General features: G+C 37.8%; 2 protein-coding genes across 4 annotated transcripts in view; one reads left to right on the top strand and one right to left on the bottom strand.

The window, feature by feature from the left end:
• Positions 1–15,972, top strand: part of PIGF (phosphatidylinositol glycan anchor biosynthesis class F) — a 23,738-nt gene extending 7,766 nt beyond the window's left edge. Inside the window, exons 5-6 of one of the 2 annotated variants that reach the window (XM_017744793.1) lie at positions 9,345–9,478; positions 10,834–15,972. In XM_017744793.1, coding sequence (XP_017600282.1) covers positions 9,345–9,458 — 114 coding nt within the window. In that variant the 3' untranslated portion in view covers positions 9,459–9,478; positions 10,834–15,972. Of the gene's footprint in view, positions 1–9,344; positions 9,723–10,833 lie in introns of those variants that run through there. The other variant, XM_008641714.2, reaches the window with a different exon arrangement.
• RHOQ (ras homolog family member Q) lies at positions 5,066–11,772 on the bottom strand. Of its 2 annotated transcripts, XM_017744794.1 has the most exons (3): positions 11,634–11,772; positions 10,802–10,897; positions 9,765–10,055 (listed from the first exon to the last, which is right to left on the bottom strand). In XM_017744794.1, exons 1-3 carry the CDS (start codon positions 11,760–11,762, stop codon positions 10,023–10,025), a joined length of 258 nt encoding a protein of 85 aa, XP_017600283.1. In that variant the 5' UTR covers positions 11,763–11,772; the 3' UTR covers positions 9,765–10,022. The 2 variants fall into 2 exon arrangements, 1 of the variants encoding a protein (XP_017600283.1); XR_001865349.1 differs by lacking the exon at positions 11,634–11,772 and having other exon boundaries at positions 5,066–10,059; positions 10,802–10,890.

Here is a 15,972-nt window from a genome sequence, read left to right as displayed (position 1 = left end):
AGAAGGATGCTTTCCTTGTGTTTTAGCTCCCCTCTGTCTCCCATAACAGCACTTAACAGAAGGTATTTTCAATGGATTTGGATCGATTTATTAAAATGGTGTAGCCAAAGCACTGTACTAAACACTTCTGATTTCAAAGGAAGGCAGACAGTAGCTTTGTAGTTGAACAAGAAAAATGTGAAGTTGGCATTGCAGATTCTATTTTTATAAATTCAAATGTTTATGCTATTTTCTTACTGTGTTTTTGGCATGAAGACATGATTCAATTAAATATAACTGAAGTCTGCAATTGCCATAAAATGATGGTACTAGTAACTAGTACTTCTTCTTAGATGTGCTCACTGGATATTTTTTTTCATCCAGTTACCAAACTCATACACTCTTAGCTGAGTAGTGTCTACCAGGCCTGTTTGTAAGCAGATGATTTCGGAGGTTTCTTCCAGAAATCAGTGTAACAGGCAGCACACTTTCCTCTGTGATATTGTAGAGATGTTGTGGCTTACAGCTGCAATTAAAATTTGTCTTCCCTAAGTAGCTCACAGCCTGCTTTTTTGCCATTAGTCTTCTATTGCAGTAGTGTAATGAGACATTAAAATTTGTATTTCAGAAATAATGGAGGAGTAGGTTAATATTTTGAGTAAAAATCTGGGGTTTTCTTCCCTGAAAACACTTGGTTTTACTCTTGCAAGATGTTTTATCATCAGTCTGACGTAGGTGTGTGTTGGCACTAATTAATTGTTGACAGACATGAATGTAACCCAAAAATCAAGGGATTCATTGAAATACAATCTCCTATCTTCTTGCCAAGCCATACTCACTTCCCTGTCCCAATGAAAGGCAAGCACTTTTTCCTTGCTCAGGTGGGATTTTAAAGCAGCGTGTCACATCTGGCAGGTTTTGTTTTATTCCTAAAATCTCAGACTTTGCTAATACGCTGTGTATAAAAACTTCACCTTTTATGCAGCAGTGATATGAGGAAAGCTCGTATCACATGAAGTGAGGGGACTCTGATTAACAAAACAAAGATGCTAATAGCTGAAGACAGATACTTAAGGTAGAGTTAATTTTTAACTTTTTGTCCATCCTCACATCTTCCTATAGTGGAAGGCAGAAGTTTGATAATGGTCTGAAAACTTTTCTGTTTGAAAACTCTTCCAAATCAATAAAAGCCAAACATGATTGAAAATTTAGCTCTGTAATCTACACTTAAACATCTAAAAATACTGACTCCTCAGAACCGCATAGTGTTTGCAGAAACTTCAGATGCCCAAACTTGTCACTGGCTGTTTCTGGGTATGAATGCTCCCCAGTGCTCCCTGTGTGTCTGCAATTTCCCTTTTCCTTCACCATCTCCACCCTCATATCTGACATACTCCTAATACCAAAGTTAGCAGGGGAGAGTTTCTGACTCTCAGATTAAGTCCCAAGCGAGGTCTGAAAGAAATCATGTAGATCTTAATGTGGACTTAAAAGTAATCAAACCCAGTCAAAACCAAATTAATTCTAGACATCTGCATGAGTAAAGTATTAAGCTTCTGACATCAGCTCTTTCTCATATTAGCCTAAAAACAGAGAGCCTGAGGATTACAGTTTTGGATTTACCCTTTTCCTATCCAAAAATGGACTCAAATGGAACAGCTTAGTCTTTGAACTCAAGACCAGCTTTTGAGATAAAAAGAGGTTTCATTAGTGATTGTTTTCCTTTTTGTATTTTAGCCTTTGTGCTGTTAACAATTTTTTTTTTTGATCTGTAGTAGAAATGGTTCTGCTTTAAAGCAGAAAATGTGTTTTAAATCTTACTACTCAGGCAAGACTAAAGTGGTATTACTATTTAGAAAGCAGTGTTGAGGCCTTTAAGCCTGCTTATTGCAAAATCTGGTTCTGATGTTGGTATTGATTATAGTTAGTATTTGTGGCGTAACAGGTGATGGAAACACAGCTGCATTGCTACCTATAACTTCAGACAATTCATTATTGGGGGACTGTCACAGACAAGGTGAAATTGGTACTACAAGAACTGGATGGATCAGCAATAACTGAGAAATACCACATGATAAAGCAAACCAAAGGGTTGTTGCTGCTGCCCTTGGGCTCTATTAGTAGCCCTGGAATGCCAAAAGTTGTCAAAAACACGTAATATCCAGCTGGTACAAAAAAATGCTGTGAGATTTGGAGGAAAAATGCTATTGCTATTGATTTAGTTCTGTTAGAACAATATAGTATGGCACAAGGTTCACACAAAAAGTTAAGCACTTGAATTGGCACGTTTTTCCACTTCATCAGGATTTAGCACTTGATCAAATCTGGTATCTACACTTTAAACTGTAGACAGTTTGAGAGTGTCTGCAGTAAACTTTTAAATTGGCAAATCATTGAGGAAGGGGAGAATGTAAAGCTGCTTCTGTGAAGTCTGGTTTGTTCACAGAAATAGCTCCAAATGCACATGGTCTGTAGTCACTCACCTAAAGCACACAAGAGGTTGAGGGGAGCAGTGAGAATGCTGGAATCCCGGTAGAGTATTAGCTAAAGCTGTCTGCACTATTCTGTAAGATACTTGGCTGAATTGCCACACTCACACGTAGGGCAGTTCTTCTGCTGTCGCTTTGCCACTTTGTGTCCTTCAAAGAAAAAGCAACATTGGTTTCATTTTTTGCTAATCTGCTTCCCTGCCCTTGGCAGTCTGTATTGGGACTGGCATATTTTCCTGCAAACTTACTAGAAGAACTGGAAAATTACCTGGTAGTCATTGCTTTACATCGTGGTTGAGATGTATCAGTAGAAGCTGAGAAGTCTGTTGTACTGTTACCTGGATCTTACCTGGTCAGAAAATCAGATGTCAGTGTCCTATGCATCTTTCACTAGAATTTGCTTTTACTTCAAAGTACTTCAGGGCTCTATGGAGTAAACCTGATGATGAATTTCATAACAAGAGTTCCAGTTCATGTGCTAATGGCTAAAGCCCAAATGCTACTTCATCCTGAGTTATTTAAAAACAAAAGGAAACATGTTGCTTCTTTATACATACCTCTTGTGACATGCAACAAAACTGAGATAAATACAGATGTCTCAGAAAATCTTCACTTTATTTTCCATGTTTATGTTTGAAAAATACTGCATACAGGGGATATTCAGATTAGTGTGCCTCTCTACCCTTAAAAATAATAATGTTAATTGCATTTTTTTAAGCATACAACAACTTTTATGCTAAGTAAATATTACTTAACAGGAACAGAATATTGTTTCAGAAATAAACTAACATTAATTATCTGAATAATGTTTGAGAATGGAAATGAAAAATATATAAAGCACTTCTGTTAGAAGTATTAAATATATTGCTGAAAGTCAGTTTGTGTCCTATGATTCATTGTTTTTCATTATTCTGTTGTTTTCTTAAAGCAACTTGTAAACATGCCATGTGCGTTACTCCTCTGCTAGCTTTAAGAAAAAAATTGTAACTATGCAAAACAGTTGGTCAGGGAGGCCTAGTCTACTGTTGTTCCTCGTTGTAGGTCTGCAGAATTCAGCCTGTCTTAGATAAAGGTAAAGATCACTGTCTTACAGGAATGCAGGTTAGGCGCTATAATAGTTACATTTCTGTATTAAAAACAAGAAAACCCAAAACAACAAACTTTCCAAGACTTGTTCTTCCAGGCATGTTTCAGTTAGACTGGTAGACTAATTTTGCCAGTGTTTTGAGATTGTTATCTTATTCTTCAGCAATTTTTATAATAGTTTGCAACACTTAATTGTGATCATTTAAATAAGGCTATTCTAGACAATTTAAAGAGTTGTACATCCATCTCCAGTTGCCTCTAGGCTGCTGAAGCACAATGGGTATGTAAGGGTTACAGTTAGCTAGGACAGTTCTACAAAGAAATAGAAAATAACTTCCTTTGTTACAGTTGCTTAGTTTTTCCAGATTGCCTGTTTCAAGTTGATGGTGTACTTTTAATAACCACATGTAATTAGGATCCTGGCCTCACGTGTCACTGAGAAGTGGAACCTTAGACTAGACGCATCCTTTCTCTACTCAGCCTGAGGAAGTTAGTTGCAGAACAAGATGGTATAGTTAAAGATCACAACTTTATCAGCACACTTTATATGTGGTGGAACTACTATTCCAGACACAGCATTCGTCACTGACAACAACTGGATTTAGCTCACTGGGAAGTTCCTGGGTTTATTGCATGTTTGATAACAGACTTTTAAAACATGTCTCTGGGTTTGTTGTGTGCATACCCTCCCAAACATCTGGGTTTTTTGTAGCATTATTTTGAGCTGTAGTACCTGTTACTAGTGGTAAAAAGTGAGTTTGAAATAATATTCTGCTTACAGTGTTATTATTAGGTAGAAGTAAAATTGCTATATTCCTACTTCGTGGTGGATGCTGCAAACATAATAGGTAGTGCTGATATAGCTCACCTGAGTTGACTGACTGCCATGTAATTTAGCCAATATGACTGTAAATATTAGCCTTAGATACCTCTCAGACATTTGTAGCCTGAAAAGTCATCCGGAGAATCTTGGGTACAGTTCTTGGTGCTTACTCAAGTAAGCTGAAATGGGACTATAAACTTTCACACTACTTTGGTTCTTAACACAGCTCAGAGGGTTTCCTTCTTGTATTTCTCTTTGGATCTACTACTTACTGTGAAAGTTTTGTTAGAAGAGAAGTTGCTTAATATGAGAAAAAGGGATAATATGCAGTTGTAGTTGTTTTAAACAGAGGTAGAAGCTTGTTCCACTTTAGTGTGGTTATCATTGTTTATTTAATAAGGTGTTTTCTAAATGTAAACGTTAATGGTGAGATCAAAGGCAGTTATGCTTGCTATAACTTTAGAACACAAATCCATGAAACCAACTTCTAGTTACAAATGCCAGCCTGAAAAAAACCTCACACTTTCTTCTTGGTGTGTGCTTGTCAACACACACATTCTGTACAATGTGATAAGACACTTGTAGTTAACGTGTGCACGCAACCAAAATAGATTAAAGGCATGTACTGAAGTTTTTAAGACAGTACAGACTAAACAATTAGGAATTTAAGGCATATTAGAAACAGGGAGGGAAAATAATTGTGCTCATTTATTCAGTTTAGAATGAAACAAAAATAATTACATAGCCTTCTAATTGACAGTCAAATGGGTCTTTTGAAACAGTAAGCATACCAAAAAAAATGTGTTTAGGAATATGAGAAAAGCACTCTTAATTTTACTAAAAAGAAATAAGTACAGTAGATTGCCCCACTGTATTTGCATTTGTATAATGAAAGTTCCAGCAGGCAGCTGCTTACTTCATGGTATTTTTAAAAACATTGTGTTGCTCCTCTGATCTATAAGAATCTGGCCTTTATGTCCTTATCAATGTCTATGTAATTCCCCTTGCATGGGATGCATGTTACAGACCTGTAATAGATGACAGAACTGTCATGCAGTCAGAATTCTGGTTTAACTAGCTACATGCACAGTCCAGCAGAGCTAGATACCTTGCTGAGATCCTGCAACATGCTCTGCTTTCCATGCAATATGCTAAGCATTCTCACGTTATAGAATCTTAGGTGTTCTAAAGAGTGCTGAGGAAACAAGCTCACTTGTGTCCTGAAAGGTTGGCAATTCCTATTTCAAGTCATTATTCTTAAAATGAGTTCTAATATATACTAAAAACCTTGCAGTTCTGCAGTGTCTGTTTAGCTAGACTAAAGAAATCCCTGTGAAGTCCTAACACTGCTGCCAGATGAAAATGCAAAAAGAAAATTTAAGCTAATAGCAGAAGTCAGAATAATTTTGCATTAACCACTGGCTCATGCTCCATCCTTTAAAATGTGTTTTTTGTTCTTGTTAAGATTTGTTTTTGCCAAGCTGCTGTTCAGGTTCCTAGTAATCATCTACAGGTTGTTAAAATTGCCCTTTTCATCCTGCATTTGATATGTAAACTGATTCTTGTGTTAGGCTGTGAGAATGGTAGCTGATGCTTCCCAGCTGCTGAGACAGATAAGGCATTTCATGACAGTTTCATGAAAAATGTTCTGTTCTGTCTCCTGTAGTCCCCACACTTTCCTCTCCACATCAGCCTTTTTCCCCTCAACAAAAGTGCAGCTAGGCCATGTGGCCTAAGTTATTCCCTTGCTGCTGACCCAGCCCAGATGTGACATCAGTACTGGGGTAGGATATGTCAGCTTCCTCAAGGCAGAATGGAGCATGAAGTAAGGAGGAACTGAGCTGAAAAGTTCTCAGAGATCAAGAGGGGTGTATTACAAGTTGCATATTTTAAGCAAGCAGAATGGAATCTCTTGGAACAGGCAGACAGATATTTGCTGCTTAGATTTTTATCACTTACAGGCAGTTCATACCAAGTCAAGGACATTAAACCAAGTTTGAGGTAATATGAAAGACGGGGCAAAAGCAGGCCAGTCGAGTAAGTCAAAGTCATTTAAAAAAGTCCAGAAGAAAGTGAGAGCCTCAGAAAAATGAGGCCAGCAGCTAATACAAAATAAAGCAACCCACTTCCACAGAAAAAAGCAACCCATTTTCATATACAGTCACAAGCATGTGGAAGTGGTGTTATTTTAGTGCAGCCAATGTGCTTAAGAGCCATATCTTATCTGTCTTTGACAACTTGCTGCTTTAGATATACCCATGGGTGCATTGGGCTATATGTAGCCTAAAAGCCATCAGCCAAGAATAAAAGGTGCAAAACTGGTATTATTACCTGTTTGTTAGTGGATTTTGCCCTGTCTTGAGGGTTAGAGAAAATAACGTAAGGACAGCAACGCTCTTAAGTCCAGGCTTTTAACTGCTGTGCTTAGGGAGTTTTCAAAAGGCCAGTCAAACTGCCTTCAGAACTACTTTGGGCTGTCCAAGCAGCACAGTAAGAACAAGAGCCTGGCTTAGTACCCCTCTGTTCCATGCCACTAGAAGGGAGGAGATGGTGTCTCTTTCTGTCTTATTCATAGATGCGGAGATGGAGTGTTTTATGGTTTCTTCCCTTTGTTCCCTATCTTTGTCACCTGCCATTCGTGAGTGTTCAGAGGTCAGAGACTCAACTGTTAAGAGAGAGCTTGAAACTTATGTAAGGTAACACTGGTTTTTAAAAACCAAAGCAAAAATTGAATGTTTTAGAAGACAGAGGCATAATTAATATTAAAAGTTACATAGCTATTGAAAAACCATGTCCCAAGTTGCAGTTCAGTCAGGTGAAAGAGGCTACATCATCAGAGATCTTTTTAATCATACCAATAATCACCCACTATACACAAAATAGCACAATATACAGGGTCATTGAGTCATCAGGGATATTCACTCTCTAGTTAGGGGAATATGATCAATTCAGAGTCCATCATCTACCTATACTTCTGCAAAGCAAATAGGCAACTACAAATTCACCTAATGTAGGTAAAAATTTCATGAAGGGTTGATTATTGATCACTCAGCAAATCTGATGTAAAAGCAAGTTAAGTAACTTGATGTAAAAGTTAAGAAGCTGTTGTCCGTAGTTTTGTGGATATTAGGGTGGTATTTGACTTCATCAGTGGGTAAGAAAGTATGACTTGTGTTCCATCTGAATGTTACTGAGTGAGCGGAAGGGTTTCAGGGACTTTTTTATTGTTTTGTCCTTTAGACGTGTGTAATATGCAAAATGCTAGAAACAATTACATTTCATTTAAAAGCTGAAAAGATCCACCTGAAGTGTAAGTTTAGCCAAGGCCACAAACTTATGTGAGTTTTGAATATGTGTAGTACCTTACCATGCCAAAGCCTCTCAAGGCTTTTTATGGATGATCTACAACACACAGTAAATGAATGAAAACAAGCAAATCTTTGGCTTGAGAGGCAACTGCTGAAATACTCAGCAACAAAAACAAGCAGCAGAGACAGAATGTATGAAAATGAAAGAATGAAACAAGGTCAATAAAGAGTACCTAAGGCACCTTGTTTAATAGTCATCTTTGCTACACTCCTTAAGACCTCCAAATAACATATAAAGCTGTAAATGCTAAGGAATGTGAAGATGAAACAGCTGAGGAGATTGAAGATGAAAGAGCAGAGGACAAAATACATTACTCTTATTCATAGTTAAAATTCCCATGATCAAAGGATGTGAATAAATATATTCTTTTAAGTGATAATGAAGAGAAGAATCAGAGCTAGGAAAATGAATGAAAGGAGGAACCAGGACCGTTAAGAGTAAGTTCATTTGATATTCATGAATTGCAAGTCAAAGTGAAGTAGAAAAGAAGGCTGGAGATTGGGATATTTCCTCTATTGTCTAGTGCATTTCTCAGTCTCAAGTACTACAGAGGGGGGAAATATCCCCCTTAATTTAAAAAACAAAAGAATAGGAGAGTCCAGTCTGTACTTTGTTTAGGAATATGCATAGTACAGCAGGAACTGCAAAACTGTCCTTGCAAAAAAAAAAAAAAAAAAATTCAAAGGAGAATTTTGAAGAGGCGTGGGAATTGTGTTTATTCTACAATAAATATTTTAATCACCACTTAGTTGAGACTTTCATCAAATGCAGTATGTAGTGGACTGGTAATACGAGCTACATCTGATGACAGACTGGTTAAGTCTTGGTTTGGCCACTCCTCCCCGCAAATCAATACCAATTAAAAAAATAAAGGGCAGAGGAGAATTCCATTACTACTCTGGTTCAGTACAAGATGGTTTGTTAAAGTGAGTCGGCTCTATTGAGTTGGCTTCCTGTTCTTGCAATAGAAAATAAGAGCTTATAATTAAAGCTCTCTTTGACATAACTGGCTTACTACAAGTTTGATGATCTGGGTGCAAGATGTTCAGTCAGCTTCCAAATTTATGTTCCCTCCCTACTGCTAGGCAGAGGGAAATTTATGCTTTTACATACTTTACAAGAAAAAAAAGCCAACAAGCCTCTATCCATCTCAGTCTCTGGCCTTATTTGAATACTAGTTCATCTCTACACAGCTAAAAGTTTCAAAACACCATGAGAGATTGAAAGGAGAAATTGCTGAGAAGTCTGTAGGTATCCAAATGTATGCAGCAGAGTAGGAAGTTAGGTCAGCTGAATGCTTCAGGGGATATAAATACTTCTAAGGGGTTTTTTTCACATAGTTTTTGGACTATCAAACTAAAGTCTGCAATAGCCAGAAGCCTGCTTACATTTTAATGCATATTAATTAAAAACTGTACAACAGCATTTAGTGTTCATGAAGATGATTGTTACGCTTTTGGCATTTTTAGGAAAGCACATCCAGCTTTAAAGTAGAATAAGACTACTGTCTTTCAGTACCTAGACTTTGTGCTCATGAAGTACAAAAAGCCACAGACATTTTCCTCATTGTCTGCTTTTACCTTGCGTTCTCCCCTCAGGTATGGCCCATTTCCTGTTCCCTCGGAGCTACCTTTGGCTATACGGCTGGTCTGATTATTGCACCTCTGTGGATACACTGGAACCGGAAGCAGATTACATACAAAAGCAGATAACTGGAGCAAAGAGAGACAAGGTATTTCTTTGTGCAGATTCCATACAGACTGTGCAAAAGTTGGTTTTTTTAAGATAGATATATATATATATATATAGTCAAAGCAGAAGACTGTCCAAATTCAATTAAAGTATTTCAGGCCAAGCATCACCACTCAATAAAATCACATAGTTGCCATTTCAGCATGGTGCAGTTTTTGCTTCCTCTAGACTGTGTAACCCTGAGAGACTGTACCTTCCAGTCTGAATAAAATACTTGTAACAGATGTGGTGGCTTCTTATTACAAGTTCGTTGAGTTTGATTTTAATCCTCTGGATTTCACTGGTTGTAGAAGGCAGAATCGTAGGTTTAGCTTTCAAACCTGTAACAAATTCTCTGTGTACTTAATGCATTGTATTTAAAATCAGTAGAATTTCACAGTAAGCCTGGCCATTGTCAAATGTCTCTCACGTGATCAAACAGCAGTTTATGCATCTTGAGCCTATTCTCTTCTTCACTGTGTGTTTCTTTGGAGTTAGAATGGCTATAATAGCTTCATCAAAAACGGTCTTCAGTCCTTTCTGTGTTAAAGCTGAACACTCCACGTAGCAGTAGGCTCCTATCTGTCAAGAAAGTAAGTTATTTCAATAGCAGTACGTCTCAGCTGTTCAATTCCATCTGGGCACTGCTGCTTTTTTTTTTCCCCCCATAGTAACATTACAATGTTTGGCTGCAATCTAAAAAAGTTATATGCATGTGCACCCCCTGTAGGAGAAAATAAGATTTGTGTTTCATCCAAAGATCTGGAAGGTATTTAATTTGGTTGGTTTATATAGGAAACAAATATGGTCTTTAGATTGGCAGTGGGGGCCTAAGATATGTTCAATAATTAAAGAGCAAAAAAAGAATTACATGACCCATTTGTGTTTCAAAAATAAAGGCTCTGTAAGTGTCCTGGTAAGAATTATCCACACAGTAGTTAAAATGGTAGTATGACATTTTCAAATAATTTCTAAAAGATACTTCCAGCATTTTGCTTAGCAGGAGAGGTCCCTTCCAGCCTCAACCAGTCTGGATTTTAATTATATTGACTAATATTTATATAGCTTGTATAGCTTTTACAAGTGTCTACACTGAAAATTAGAACTACTACTAACAAGAAGTGTAATTACATAAGTCTGCTTGTTACCTTTATTCATTAATGTAAGTAAGTACTGTTAACTGGTAAGCAGTCACAAGGTTTCATATGTGGACTGGTAAAAGATATGCAAAAAGTGGTAAAGGAAGACAAAGTCAGGTAGAAATAAGGGGGTTTTGTTGTTGTTGTTGTTGTTACTTGGTTTCATTAAGGAGTATCCAGTTTACCTCTTTTGCTAACTTCTGTCCTTGCTCCACAGATATGGGCTTCTCTTTCATATCATTCAGTCTTGCCAGAGTTTTTGGGTCATCACGGAGATCAATCTAGCAAGAAAGATTGAAGTCATGCTGGAATACTTCCTCTAAACAAAAGTCAGCAGGCAATATGATACCCTCATTTTAAAGGAGAATTATTTAATGGAATATTATCTCTATAAAAATGGAGTCATGTCACGATTCAAATCATGGACCCTTCCTGATTCAGAAGCCCTGTATTTAAGCTGTGAACCCTTAATCCAGAAGGAACAAACATTTATTCTGTATTCAGCTCTTCAATTAGATGTGATCATCTTAGAATACCAAATGCAGAGCTGAAAGATTAACCCAAAGGTAACACCAACATGTGGGTCACTTCATAAATGAAGCCCAGTCCACTACCCACAAAAAACAAGAGGAAATTGTCTCACTTCTCCCCTTCCTCCTCTGCTTCAGCAAATGTTGCATGTGACTAATAGTTGTAGACCCAGTAATTCCAGTAATGTGGGCATGAGCAGACAATTCTAGTCCATAAGTCCCGTGACTTTTTAGAAAGTCACATGGGAGACATGCAGCCAATCTTGCCACCCTGTTTACAATGGACATAAGTTTTTTTAACAAAGTGGAGATAGCTCATTGGAGAACAAGATACATCTAGGTTTTTCTGCCACCTCTAAGGGTTGTTCCTCCAAAGGCAGAAGGAGGTGCTGCTCAGGTCCTTTTGGGCCTGAACTTCCAGCCCAGAGAAAAGGCACCATACAATGATCCTAATTGTTTAAATAAAGTAGAACAGAACCAAATATACCTGTGTTCCTACTAGTAAAAAGGGAACATTAGGTGCATATTCCTTCAACTCTGGTACCCACTCTTCCTTCACATTTTGAAATGAAGCAGGGTTTACCACTGAGAAGCAGATAAGGAAGACATCGGTCATAGGGTAAGATAAAGGTCTCAGACGATCATAGTCTTCCTAAGGAAGAAAAATTCTGTTATCTGCAATATTAAATTGTTGCCTGTATTTTGTTAATTTTAACAGTTATATTCAGAAACTGTATTTGCATTTCATGAAGGTTGTTGAGGTAAACTTTCTGAATGTTTAAAACTATTCCAGGTTAGTGTCACTGTTAGAGCAAAATCTACATATGAAGATAACTACATGTCAATATAAGTATTTTGAAAAATGTGTTAATACTGATAGAAACTTCTCTATGAGAATATACAGAAGACTACCATTTAAAAAGTTTTTACTTAAGGAACAAAACCAAAAGGCTTATGGTTCAAACATACTTGCAGATCAAAGATTAGTATTTGTAGAGAAATGAGCAGATGAGACTGCTGTAGAGTCATTCAGGTTACACAAAGCTAGGCTAGATTAAGGCTATTCAGTGCATTTAAATGTTCTATTTTGGATCATACATAGAGGTGATATTTAAAGCCCTCTTTAGAATTTTCATTGTAGAAGCCTTACAGTCCTGTTGCTAATGTTCAGGGCAGTAGGAAGGATCAGAAGGGACCTCTTGTCTCTAGACTGTGCTTTCTATTAGCAAGCCCAGCAAAGGATCAGAAGGAACAGAAATTCAGGGTCAAGAACACTAACAGGGTTAATTAATGCCTTTGTGTTCGTTTGTTTGTTGGGGGTTTGGGGGAGGAGTTACTGTGAAAAGTTTATTTAGGATGTTTAGAACCACAGCATTTAAAGCCAGCAGCCCTACTGCCAGGGCATACAATAGTGTGGCAAGACAAGTACCTGGGAGCATTGCCTGCACTGTAAATCAAATTTCTCTCTGGCAAGGGAGAAAGTGGATTCTTGCCCTCTGTTTTAGCTAACAGCCAGAGGGAACATGCCCCAGCTTCCCTCTGCAAGGCTTCCTTTGGTCTTTGGCAGTGAACCGACGCCTTACCATTCCTACCATAGGGTTTTGGTGGTTTTTGTAACGTAGATAACTAAGACTGAGCCCAGGCATTGCAGAGACACTGATAAATGCTGGATTTATGCCTTCCACAGGAAACACCAGTTTATTATGGCAGCTGCAGCAGTCTCCCTCTTCCCCATGTAAACTCCCCATCTTAATTAAATCTCACAAATAATGGAATGATTTGTTCATTAAACATAGAGACAGAAATGTAATTCAAGTCCATGTTTGAAATGAGTCAGAAAATTAAATTTTTGTTTCCTTGGCAACAGCCACATTACCAGATTATTAACCTACAGTCACACCCTCAAAAACACCCTTCATTGATTTGTTAGGTTTTAAACATGGTCACTAGAATATCAGAAAAACTGTGAGAACTTCCTCAGAAAACAGTTTCTGCTATACCCATCTTTCTATTTGGAAGTCAACAGCTATGGGAAGAGAGCTGTTACTCTCATTGTGAACTGGAGGAAAGACAAGCACAGGCAGAAATTCTGCAGTGGCAAGGAGGTGATCATTACTTGTCATACTCTTGTGCCATTTTGAGTATCCACTCTACTGTCACTTTTGTACACAGGCTTGTCACTTAGCTAGAGCATTCTTAATTGTTAACATGGCTTCCCAATTCCATAACCACAGTAACTGACACCACTGTGAAGCTACCGCATTTGACAGGCCTTTTCCCTGCCAGTGTCAGGCTCTTGTCCTGATTCAGAAGAAAAAAACAGTAGCCCTGTCTTTTCCAAATCTGTGGACATTCATCACAGAAAGCAGAAATAACTTCAAGAACATCAAGACAGGAAGTTGAAACTCTTCAATATTCAGTTGGGGTTTTTTTGGCATGTATTTTACGTTTCACTTCTACTACTGAATATAGCTAGATCCTGCTCAGGGTTGCACTCTGTTTTCTGGGGTGGAGATCAAAATCCTAAAAGAAGCTTCCCAACTGCCAATTACTCTGTTCCCTGGAGTACACAACCTGCATGAAAGAACGTACAGTAGATCCATCAGTTGCTCTCAAATTCAGCTCTAAATCATATGTGGGGTATTAGTGTATAGGTTGTGTTTTTTAAAAATCTAGTTTAAAGCTGTAATTTATTCCTACCACCAAAGAGCTGCCATCCCTATACTCTACATTTTCTCAAAATGTCATATTTGGATTACGATAACTAGAATACTGCCTGCACTAAACGCTGGAGTGGAGAAAGCATTTCATGTCAGCAGAAATTACTGTAAGTCCATTAACCTTAAAATAGCTCTTTAGTTAATCCATTTCAAATTACAGGTGGACCTTTATTCATAGCAAATATTAATCATTTTCTTAAAGCCAGTCTCAGGTCTGATCTCCTTTCCTGCTCCTGCATTTGTTTATGTGCCTTTTGATTTATACCCTGTCCCACTCGCACTGGGTAAGCTGTGGGTCCATGCAGTGTAATTAAGAAGTTAAACTGAAGGCAAGTACAATGTGATTGGATACATCATGTACCGCAGCCAAAGATGTGTATGGTATTTGCTACAGTGGCTTCACTGCATTTACTCTTCCTTAAATTATCAGAAAATTTGGCTGTACCCACCAGTCCTGCTGCTTGAAACATGTCTGTGCTCTCAGGCTCTCCTTTAAACCTTGTCTGTGCTCTGAACATTAGGTGTGCATCAATATTAATAGTGGCAGTAGTTCTAACAAAGCCTCCCACCACATGATTGGACTGGTCCTGAGTCCTCCTGAGAGAAACCCAACTTAAATTTTGTCAGCATCTCGTAGGCCATCTGTGCTTAAAGACTCCTTCCGCTTCCCAACAGCCCCTCAGAAACAGCAATAAACCTGTAAAACTGATGTATTGGGCCAACATAACTGCTGCAATTGGTAGAAGAATCTGAAATACCAAATTAATTTAGACAAAATATTAGAGAAGCCTGGAAAAATCTTATTGCTTCAACTATAATTTATTTCCTGAATCTAGTGTAAGGGAAATAAATGTGGTTTATTCTAAAATTAAATGCAACACCAAAATTTATTATCCTAGCCAGTCAACATAAATTCCTATTTGAGTGCATGTACACACCACCCTATACAGCAATTAGACTAATTAGACAATCTGATTGGGGGAGGCACTGCATATATATTTAGGCTTTAAAAATATTTAAGGATACTAGCAGGAATATTTTAAGAATGTGAATAAGATGGGCAAGAAAGCCCCTAAGGATCAAAATAGTCAGTATAAGTCTCAAAAACTCCAGGCTATAATGGTGAAACAGCTCATTCTCCAACATACTCTAGAGTTTTAAAAAAATTGTTTGCTGAAGCAGGTGAATACAGACAGAAAATATGAGGGCTGTAATAACTCCAAACAAAATTGGACACAAGGATGTTGATTTAATTAAAGTTCTGTGGAGCTGTGATCCCTCTAAAAGACATGACACTGCAGCAGGGCTGTTCATCATTTCCCTAGTATCCCTGTGGAAACCCAGGACAGCTGCCAGTACACAACAGACATGAAAAAGGAGATGAGATGGACTAAGGACTTGGCTTCTCAACTACTACAAATGGGGCGTTTTGTTTTAGAGTGGAGGGTGGAAGTTCAGACTTTTAAATTACCATGTCTTCTTATGGTAGGCTACAGTTATGTCTAGCATTGCCTTTATCTTGGTTCCTTAAAATCTTGGTTCCTTAAAATCTTTAGGTCTCCTATGTTACAGTACCTAAAAATCTGCCTGAGATTTTCTGCTGCCTTATACTTGAATACTGTATTTTGGATGGTGAAGTGGATTTGCTCTAACATGTCCAAAATCTGGCTATTTCCAACATTTACCTGTTCATAAACAGAGGTCTTGAGAAACTTTTTGTATGCAGACTGAAGAATGGTATTGCAATTCCACAGCATTATAATATTCATTTCATGGGTTTGCTCAGACCAAAAGCAGATTGCAGTGCCCCATTTCAAGTCATGCATTTGATTTTGAACTAATACTTTTACCCAGTTCTATAGATAGATATCAGCTGAGAGACACAGCTAAAACCACACAAACTGTGTTCCTAACTCTGCCACTGACACAGTATGTAGTCCTGAACAAATCATTATCCTCTCTCTATTTGCATCTTCCCATCTGTAGGGGTTTGCTAGTTTAATAATGCATTAGTCTTTGCAAAGTACTCCAAAAGCCTTTGATGTACACAGCTTATGTGCAGTGGGATACTTTTTAAAAAATAAACTCAGACAAAGTGGAGTATAA

This window comes from Corvus brachyrhynchos, unplaced genomic scaffold (genome assembly GCF_000691975.1).
Source record: "Corvus brachyrhynchos isolate BGI_N302 unplaced genomic scaffold, ASM69197v1 scaffold258, whole genome shotgun sequence".
In the NCBI taxonomy this organism is placed as follows: Eukaryota; Metazoa; Chordata; class Aves; order Passeriformes; family Corvidae; genus Corvus; species Corvus brachyrhynchos.
This window is presented reverse-complemented; position numbering and strand designations above follow the sequence as displayed.